A 9,956-nucleotide genomic window follows, 5' to 3' on the forward strand; every position below is an offset into this window, starting at 1 on the left:
AATACAATGGCTACAGCTCCGTAGTACCTCCCCCACATTGGCATTAGCTGCCCCGCCCATCTCTAAACCATTTGTAAACAGCTCTTTGATTGGTGTAGACCTACTGCAGGTTACGGAGACCCCGCCTACATTAACATTAGCTGCCCCGCCCATCTCTAGACTTTTATAAACAGCCTGTCTCGGCATAAACCCCCCCCTTTTTTCACCTGAAGATGATTGCTTGTGTTGCGATCGAAACGTCATGATATTGTTATTATTAAGATTACTTTTTCTATCTACGTGGCTTTACCGAAAGACTCAAAGAATATTATACTAAAATAGATTAAAATAAATCATTTTGCAATCGAAAGTCGACCGTTATGACAATTTGTGGACTAACGTGTAGTGGAGGGTTCTTTTTATTACGCCTATCGGAGAAATATTACTGTTATTGTGGTTGTTTTTTTTCTCCGCGTGACCCACGTTGCAGGTGTGTAACATCCTGGCGGGACAGCGCTGCATTAAGAAGCTCACCGACAACCAGACGTCCACCATGATCAAAGCCACGGCTCGCTCAGCCCCCGATCGGCAGGACGAGATCAGCAAGCTGGTGCGCTCCGGTTGAACTTTTAGCACGCGGCGATTTAACCGGGTTCTCAATGACGGCGAGTTGATGGTCTCAGCTTGATCCCCAATTATTGCGTAGAAACTTATCGTTTAATTTGTTTTGTTTCTGAATTTGGCTTATTTCTCCTCTGAGTATTAAACAGCTTCAGTTTATTTGATATGCGATGAACACAACATTTCCTGTAAAATATAATTTTGACTATGAATCTACACTCCTGTGTTACTCCCCCCCCCCCCCCCTACTTGAGCTTTATGAATGCTTTTTTCTATGAGTCCCTGCAGGTAGCTGTCTGGAAGATAGTGGGCCCTTGGGTCAGATTGTATAACTGTCCACCCTGTTTACCTCCCCAATGTGGGTTCCATGCCTACCAAACTATTTTATAGCAATGCGTTATTCAACTCCATCACCCATGCAGCAGGCACTTTTTTGGCATCTTGATGTTGGGTGAAGTTTGAGGGTGACCCAGTTTGCATTTTGATTTTTAAAAAGTGTGTGGGTTAAATGGGGAATTACCCTGGTTTATATGTGCAATACATTTATTAAAAATGTTTTTTTCCACTATTTTACAGACATTTCGTGTGCGGCCTGCAAACAAAAATCACATTCTGCCACGTGACATGTTAGGACTGGCCAAAGGAGGGCATCAATTGGTCCCCAGAATAGATGGGACCAGCTGTTGAGGGGTTAAGCCTGTTACAATTGTGGGGATGTTTTCTGACTGATAAAAGTAACAATAAGTGCGTTTTCTGTGCTGCGGTTGACTCATCCTACTTGTCATATGAAAGGCAGGAGCATCCAAACCCTTTTTGTCGTGAGCGTATTTAATTAAACACATTTAAAGCTCTTTCCCCATTGTCCGCGCGTGCGTCAGATGAAGAATGCTAGCTTCAACGTGGACCCGTACGTGCAGGAGTTTGGCCTGCGGGTGCGTGACGACATGACGGAGGTGACAGGCAGGGTGCTGCCTGCTCCGATGCTGCAGTACGGAGGCCGGGTAAAGACATTGTGCTCACACAGTCACATACACATACTCATCCATATGGTACTATTAGTCATGTGGCGATGCATCATCGCACTGTTCATGTAATTAAAAATTTATTTTAAATATTCGGTTTTGTATGAAGTTGGTTTTCGAGAACCTGTAACGACTAGAGAAGTGGTTCTCCATTTGTTTGGAATTGTGCCCCCCCCCCCCCCCCCCAATAAATTCCACTGGTCTCTTTGCCCCCGAACCCCCACCAGCTTCTGTAATACAACCAAGATTACTAATGCCACAATACAGAGAGATCACATGTTCATGCCTCTGGCCTATGCAGTGTTCGACATTTGTTTCATGCTGTGTTTTGGCGAGTTTTGTCACCACGTGATGCCGACGTTCACCGCACACACACTTACACACTTGAAATTTCGCCTGCACGGTATCCATGCTGCAGCTTGCACCCATCCCTGAAAGGAAAGGGGGCGCACCCCACGGGTTGAGAACTGCTACACTAAAGACTCCACATTCACAATTGCCTAGTGCCGCACCTCAGTGGGTTGCATGTCTAACTGCTTCTTTGCTTGAATTAGCACCTCCGCTTAGCATGGTTGGCTATGTACGCACTGGCGGAGCCAGTGGTGGGGGGGGGGGGGGTGGGGTGGCACGTGCCCCCCCAATGATCTGATCGAAATCCCTAATTTCTGTTGTTGCTGTGTGACACAGAGCCGGGCTGTGGCAACGCCCAGCCAGGGAGTGTGGGACATGCGGGGAAAGCAGTTCTACTGCGGCACGGAGATCCGTGTTTGGGCCATCGCCTGCTTCGCCCCACAGCGCCAGTGCCAGGAGGACGTGCTCAAGTAAGGAGACTGATAGATACCCACCCCACGCTCATGCACAGACAAGGCTCCCCCGTTGAGGAGCGGCCAGTGCTGTTCGCAAGCACCCGTTAATGCTGGCAACGCGTACGATGTTTTGCGCGACTGCACTAGGTGCTCGTTTAAGGCTGAGTGGACCTAGCAGAGGCACTCGACAGGTTCAGATACCACTTGCCACGGATCTTATGACATGGCGCTGATCGCACAATATTTCAAGTGTGCAGTTGGTGCCAAGTAACGAGAAGAACAAACTACCATTTAGAACCCTTGCAGTGAGCATAGTAGCATCTTACTTTTTGGTTCTTTCGGTCAAGTCACGTATAAAGAAAATTGTAAAAAAATATTTCTACGTGACTTTACCGAAAGAACCAAAGAGTAATTCCTGCAGTCATGAAAGCTTTGAATATAATAGAATCTTGTGTCTGGGAATGCTCCAATGATGCATGCGAGTTCTTTTTACTCATGAAGTCACTTGAGTAGACTCTTTTTTATGCTTTTCACACATTTTAAATACCCTGCAAGGAGTGCTTATCACATGTCGCTCGAGAAGAAATGTTAAAGTCTCAAATCTAGAATATGCTAAAATAACTGGTATAACCCAATTTATTTTGGTGGGTTTTTTTTTAATGCAGCCAATTGTAACCAGGCCCGAGACCATCAGTTCACTCGACTGGAAAACTCAGATTGGAACGGAGGATCTCAGCGGTGCCGCGTCTTCGATTTCCTTGCACCTCCGATTCGCACGGTTTGCTACGTACCGTGCGAAAGAAGTTCAACGTACATGCATACGTATACACGTGCCAACTCGGCTTTCTGGCACGTTGTCACATCCCCCTTAGCCACCCCGGGCCGACCTCTACTCAATCTTGAGTTGGTCATTTGTGCTTTTGCGTTTTGCAGGGGCTTCACGGATCAGCTGCGGCGAATCTCTAAAGACGCGGGAATGCCCATCCAGGGCCAGCCGTGCTTCTGCAAGTACGCACAGGGCACGGACAGTGTAGAGCCCATGTTCCGCCACCTCAAGAACACCTACATGGGCCTGCAACTCATCGTGGTGGTGCTGCCTGGCAAGACGCCTGTTTACGGTGCGGGGAGAAATGGCGTGCATTTATGCGTGGCTTCTATAACGCTTTTTAACATTTGATTGTCCTCCGATATAATTAAATGGCGATAATAATGTAACTGCTCATCTTAGCCGGCAGGGCCAGGATACCACGCCGTATTTTTGTTCAGCGCTGGTTTGCATCTCCAAGTCTGAGGCAACCCTTTGAAAAATGTCTGGTTTCTGTCACGTAAGTCCCTAATACAACTTTATCCTGAAGTTGTATTCATCTTGGATCATCTTTTTTTCAAGAGTTATTGTGGCTCCCCACCCACAGTTACAGACAGGCGGATAGTGCAATTCCATAACGCTTTCCGTCTCCGTTGGAAAGCTTGAACGAAATCGGAGGCATCTTCACGTACAAAGCTCTCATTGTTCGTATTCGTAAATGTAGCTCCCTTCCTTGCCTCCGTCCTCCTGTTTCCCCTGGCCGGTGTGCGACACGCGACACCCGGTGGTGCGCTCAGCGGAGGTGAAGCGCGTGGGAGACACGCTGCTGGGCATGGCGACGCAGTGCGTGCAGGTGAAGAACGTGCTCAAGACGTCGCCGCAGACGCTCTCCAACCTCTGCCTCAAGATCAACGTGAAGCTCGGCGGGGTCAACAACATCCTCGTGCCGCAACAGAGGTGCCCGTTTGCGCCGCGGCGGGGGCGGGAGGAGGGAACGGGCCCCCGGATTTGCGGCCGAGGCCGTCGGTTTGGGGCGAGTTGACGACGCGTTGAGCCGTCGATCGGCGCCGATTCCGACGCTCGCGATACGCATTGTCCGAGTCGTGCGTGTGAGAACGGATAGTTTTTCTTTTCGTATTTGTTGTATGCGGTTGGTTCGAGTGAACCCCGCAAACCCGCTGCAGGTGATATATTTTCCAAAGTGTTCAAAGGTAATGCCTTCTTGAATTGGATCGCGACCCACAAATGTGAGCCCACCACTCTCCCACTGGTACTCATGTTATTCACCTTGGGAGGATGATTTGCTGAGTCAACCCTGGACTAGATTTAGAACCCTCAGCCACAGTGCAATAATACTACACCCATAATCCTGAAATTCAATTGAAAAATCTGTTTAATGAGATGCTGAGAAAGGTGGCTGAGTGGCTCAGGGGTCAATCTGTGATTCAGCCACCCGCGATTAAACTGACTTGTTGGTTGATAGTTTCAGCTGCAACTACACAATATTCAACATCTTCTTGGTTCTTTTGGTAAAGTCACGTAGAATGGAAATAAAATAATAAAAATAAAACATAAAATAAAATTCTCACGACATTTCGGCCACAACACAAGTAGCCGTAACGTCGTGAGAATTTTATTTTATTATGTTTTATTATTTTATTTCCATTCTACGTGACTTTACCGAAAGAACCAATAAGATGAATCCCTGCAGTTAGGAAGGCTTTAAATCGAAATTTAATATTCAACATATAAGCGTTTTAAATTAATTTATTTAAATTCTCGTTTTAACAATAATAAATGCACGTTTGTTATGCGATGACCATTTCTCTCACACAGGGTATTTGGCAAAGTGGATTGTTTTCCATTTTTTCTTTTAAAAAAAGGTCACTGGGAGAGGGATCTTAAAGGACCTTGCTGGTTGCACTAGTCATTCTGAAACATGTGGCGATGCAATGCCCCGAGAGAATTTCGCCCAGACACTTATTTGTATCACGATTTGACGCAGATAACTTGATGTCGAGTTCCGTTGTGACGAGACGTGCAACTCAGTGTGCTGCTCTCACCGCTCGCGTGGTGTGCTCCCTCGTGTACTGGCAGGCCGGCCGTGTTCCACCAGCCCGTGATTTTCCTGGGTGCGGAGGTCACTCATCCTCCTGCCGGTGATGGGAAGAAGCCTTCCATCGCCGCCGTGAGCCCCTCGCCACGCCACGCCGTGTAGCACGATTTCACGGTTACATCACATTATTTGCGGTGAAGCCAGCTTCTCAGGCTTGGCGAGACGATGGTCGAAGCCCCCGGATGTGTTGGTGGTGCACACCGCTAACCCAGCGCTGTGTTAACAGCGTTTTATGAATCGCGCGGAATCTCTTGTGTGCTGTGGCACTCCCCAAACTCCCTGGGCTGCGGGGTGGCCAGGAAGGTGGCAGCACAGCAAGTGGGTTTGTGAATTTGTCAGTGCTGATGTCGGGAGTGCTATCCCTCCCCCTGTGTGCGTCGGGTTTTCTCTGGGTTGTTGAATTTGCAAACCCAACAATGCAAACACTTCGATTTAAAGCTTTCGTGACTGCAATGATTCATCCTAAACATGAGTCTTTATTACATTTGGATTTTCATCATATATGACCTGGCTCAGCTGTGAAGGTTTTGATATAATAGACGAATCATATGTCAAAGACTCCTTTGCAAACAGCATAACATTGACTATGGTCATGTGTCAAGAGACGAGAACCCTTTTTGGGAAAACATTTAGAATAATCATCATTTTCATTGTCATCTGACGTTGCCCATTTGTGAAGATATTGTTCTACTGACATCGTCATTATGAGTCATGGTCTATCCACTGCTATGTGAAGGTCTTCCTACACCATCGCCATTCCTTTACGTTCCTGTGAAGCCACAATCGAACGCACACCCTGCACATTAACCGATCTGATTTCTCCGCCTCCAAGGTTGGTCATCCTCTCAGGCTTGTTCTCCCCCTTTGACTTCACGTGAAATAAATGTCTCTATAGCAGGGCATGCGGGAAAGTTCTTCACCCCTTTAATATGTCTTTGGAAAACAGTTACTTGAAGGGATTTCTGAAGTTTTTATAATCTCCTAGCCAACACACGGGGTGATGCGCTGCTCTGTAGCTTTTGCAGTGGACACTTGGGCTCATGGGATGAAGACAATATTACATATGTACATAAAACTGACCGGAAGGGAACATGTATTTATGTATGTTGAACTTTGTTGAACTTCTTTCGCACTGTACATAGCCAACCGTTCTAATCGTGTTTGCGAAGGTTGTGGGCAGCATGGACGCCCACCCGAGCCGCTATTGCGCCACGGTGCGTGTTCAGCACCACCGGCAGGAGATCATCCAGGACCTGGGCACCATGGTGCGTGAGCTGCTCATCCAGTTCTACAAGTCGACGCGCTTCAAGCCTACGCGCATCATCTTCTACCGCGACGGCGTCTCCGAGGGCCAGTTCCAGCAGGTGCAAGCGGACACGCCCCACCGCCCGTGTGCGCTACCGGCGAACTCGTTCTCCCGCCGGTCAACCTGCCCGTCCGCCCGCCCTCCCATGTGCTGCCAGTTTGGCCACACACCACTCTGTGCCGTCAGCTCTCTCACCCACCCCTCTGCTGCCGGCCCACGGTGGCGAGATGTTGACTCCCTCTCCTGGTATACAGGAGGTTGTGGGTTTGATCCCAACCCTGACGCCTCTATATTTGGAGTTTGTGTGTTCTCTCCCCGTGGTCGCGTGGATTTTTCTCCGGGTCCTCGGGTTTTTCCATCCACATTTAGAAACGTGCGTTGAGAATATTTGGCTGCTGTATATTTACACGTGATAAGCCACTTGGTTGGGACTCTCATTTGTGGCCAGGTCGCTTCTGAAAAAGAGCTATACTGCTCAGTGGGCCTTACTTGGTAAAATAAAATAAAAAAGTGTTTAGTTTCACTCGTTTAACCCTGTGACGGCAATGTGCCCCACTCATCTCTGTGGCACCATTTAGTTAATCTCTGAACCGCCGCCAGTTCTCTCGCACTATGCACCATGAACTCACTCAAGCCCCTCTGTGTCAGCATCCCCCTCTCACTCTTCCTTGTCCCACCACCGTGCTTATTCGTTGTGTGCCACCATCCAACTCGTTAGTCCATGTGCCACGATATGTGTGACTTGAGCCTCATTTGCTGTGTTGCCCCTGTGCTGTCCCACTTGTGCATGCAGGTGCTGTTCCATGAGCTACTGGCGATCCGCGATGCTTGCATCAAGCTGGAGAAGGACTACCAGCCCGGCATCACCTACGTCGCTGTACAGAAGCGACACCACACGCGGCTCTTCTGCGCCGACCGAAACGAGCGGGTACGCGATTGTCGGTGTCGCGGTTAGCGAGTCTTCCCTTCTTCAAGGAAGGAAGACACAATGCAGAGGTGACCGGGGTGGCTCAAGAACATCGATTGAATAGGGCAGTGGTTCCCAACCAGTGATTTGTGAACCTGTGGTGGTATGCAGGGCTGTGGGAAGTTGTCCGAAGAAATGTTGCAGATATATTTTGCACAACAATAGTTTTGACCGCATGGTTGGTCAATGCAGGTCCACAAAGGCTTGTAACCACTGCACTCGGCAAGTTGTCACTGGCAATGAACACTGGCATTCACCACCGGCAATGGTAAAATGTGGAAACATCTAATCTCTGCTCCCCCTAGAAAGAAACTGGGATAGCAACTACCAATTAGATCGCAGATAAGGTTACTTGACTACCTAAGTTTTTCACGCTTTGTAGACCCATAACTGTTCAACCTTGACTTAAAGCTTCCGTGACTGCAGGAATTCATATTCTTTGGGTCTTTCGGTAAAGTCACGTAGATAGAAATAATAATAATAATAAAATAATAAAATGAAAATAAAGTGAATGAAAAACCTTTAAAACAGCCAGCCTCAGCAGCTTTCCCCCTCTTTTTTCTCCTGATGACGATTGCTTGTGTTGCGATCGAAACACATCGTGATATTTTTATTATTATTTTGCATTCACTTTATTTTTTTAAATTCTTTTATTCTTATTATTTTTCTATCTACGTGACTTTACCGAAAGACCCAAAGAATACCATAACTGTTCATCAAATGCACTTTTCAGTGAACTGTTTTCATTGGTTAGGCAACGTTCCGGCACACTCTGTCATCACTGTACCACGTTGCCATAATTCCTCATCGTAATTGTGTTACCGGCGATGACTGTCGGTGAGAATTACCCTAAAATGCCCAAAGTGTGGCATGGCCTTTAGATGTCAGGGCAGCCGGGTTGCTATTCTGGCTTTACAGTTGCGCAGAAACCTGTGGTTAAAGTGGATTTTCAAGTGTAGTTACAGTCAAACATGTCAAAGTTTGACTCAAAGGGAGAGAGGCATTCTGATTATGGGTGATAATGTGCATTACACAAAGCACAGTGTGGCGTAGAAAATAACTGTTCACACTGGTGTGTAAACGCACATCATTGTGGCGTGGTTTTACATGAATTAATATGTCAAGTTATTGTCGCAATCTGTTATTTCGTCTGCATTGTCTTGTATTTCCTGCATTTGGCGTGCTACAATATTCCTCCCCTCCAGATCGGGAAGAGCGGTAACATTCCGGCAGGAACGACGGTCGACACGAAAATCACGCACCCCAGCGAGTTTGACTTCTACCTGTGCAGCCACGCGGGGATCCAGGTGAGTGGTGCCCACTGCCTGAACTGCTCGGCAGGTTTCCGTGAGTTCTCAAGCGAGCGGCCGATTGTTTTACGTGAACCCTATTGAGTGACGCTTGTATTGTCACCCTGAATGATCTGCATTTTCAGAGCTATGATTATAATCGCACCTCCAATTAGCACCGTTGACTACATACAGCGTGAAAGAAGTTCGACATACATACTTGTTCACTCGTGTGTTGATGGCGATGTCTCACCTTCAATCCCTCACCTTGGTGGTCAAAAACCTAGCACACTCGTCAACAACACTGCCTTAAAAGAAAAATAATATATTTAATCGGTGACGTTTCAGGCAATGGCCCTTCATAGCACATGCTAACTGCTATTACTGCTCCCCAAAGACAAAGATCCCCCGTATAACCTTATCAGACGTGTGCGCCAAGTGCTGTTAGCAAGAACTTATAAAGGCCGGCACAACACGAGAGGGTGGGTAGCCAGCACCATGCCGGGCCGTCTTTGCCTGCCCAGTGATGTTTACGCACCACACTAGTTACTCATGTAAGACTGAGTTGACCTAGGGGAGGCCCAGGACCAGTCCAATGTTCGTCACTTGTGTTGGCCGCGAGTGGGAATCGAACTCTGGTTTCCGGGTCCGTAGCGCAGTGCACTAACCGCTGTGCTCCTGCTATGCACACACCGGCTAATATACGCACCGACCTCCTCGCACACACAGCGACGAACTCGCACACTCACGCACTGCCTCGCCTCCACAGGGCACGAGCCGCCCCTCCCACTACCACGTGCTGTGGGACGACAACCGCTTCTCTGCGGACGAGCTGCAGGTGCTCACCTACCAGCTGTGCCACACGTACGTGCGCTGCACGCGCTCCGTCTCCATCCCCGCGCCCGCCTACTACGCCCGCCTCGTCGCCTTCCGTGCGCGATACCACCTGGTGGACAAGGAGCATGACAGGTGGGCGGTGGAGGGCCGAGCGGCCTCGTCGAGGTCACTCGGCTCCTGTGTGTGTGTGTGTGTGCGTGCATCCCAT

At 48.4% G+C, this 9,956-nt stretch overlaps 1 protein-coding gene across 1 annotated transcript in view; it reads left to right on the forward strand.

Annotated features, from left to right (window-relative positions):
* LOC116946559 (protein argonaute-1) overlaps nucleotides 1–9,956 on the forward strand; it is a 49,416-nt gene that overhangs the window by 20,133 nt on the left and 19,327 nt on the right. Inside the window, exons 9-18 of the mRNA XM_032961572.2 lie at nucleotides 470–589; nucleotides 1,479–1,601; nucleotides 2,310–2,443; nucleotides 3,362–3,546; nucleotides 4,031–4,190; nucleotides 5,331–5,421; nucleotides 6,519–6,713; nucleotides 7,449–7,583; nucleotides 8,828–8,929; nucleotides 9,681–9,880. Of these exons, the coding sequence (XP_032817463.1) occupies nucleotides 470–589; nucleotides 1,479–1,601; nucleotides 2,310–2,443; nucleotides 3,362–3,546; nucleotides 4,031–4,190; nucleotides 5,331–5,421; nucleotides 6,519–6,713; nucleotides 7,449–7,583; nucleotides 8,828–8,929; nucleotides 9,681–9,880 (1,445 nt within the window). The remainder of the gene's footprint in view (nucleotides 1–469; nucleotides 590–1,478; nucleotides 1,602–2,309; nucleotides 2,444–3,361; nucleotides 3,547–4,030; nucleotides 4,191–5,330; nucleotides 5,422–6,518; nucleotides 6,714–7,448; nucleotides 7,584–8,827; nucleotides 8,930–9,680; nucleotides 9,881–9,956) is intronic.

Source organism: Petromyzon marinus, chromosome 27 (genome assembly GCF_048934315.1).
Source record: "Petromyzon marinus isolate PM22_M1 ecotype Great Lakes invasive population chromosome 27, UKy_Petmar_22M1.pri1.0, whole genome shotgun sequence".
Taxonomy (NCBI): Eukaryota; Metazoa; Chordata; class Hyperoartia; order Petromyzontiformes; family Petromyzontidae; genus Petromyzon; species Petromyzon marinus.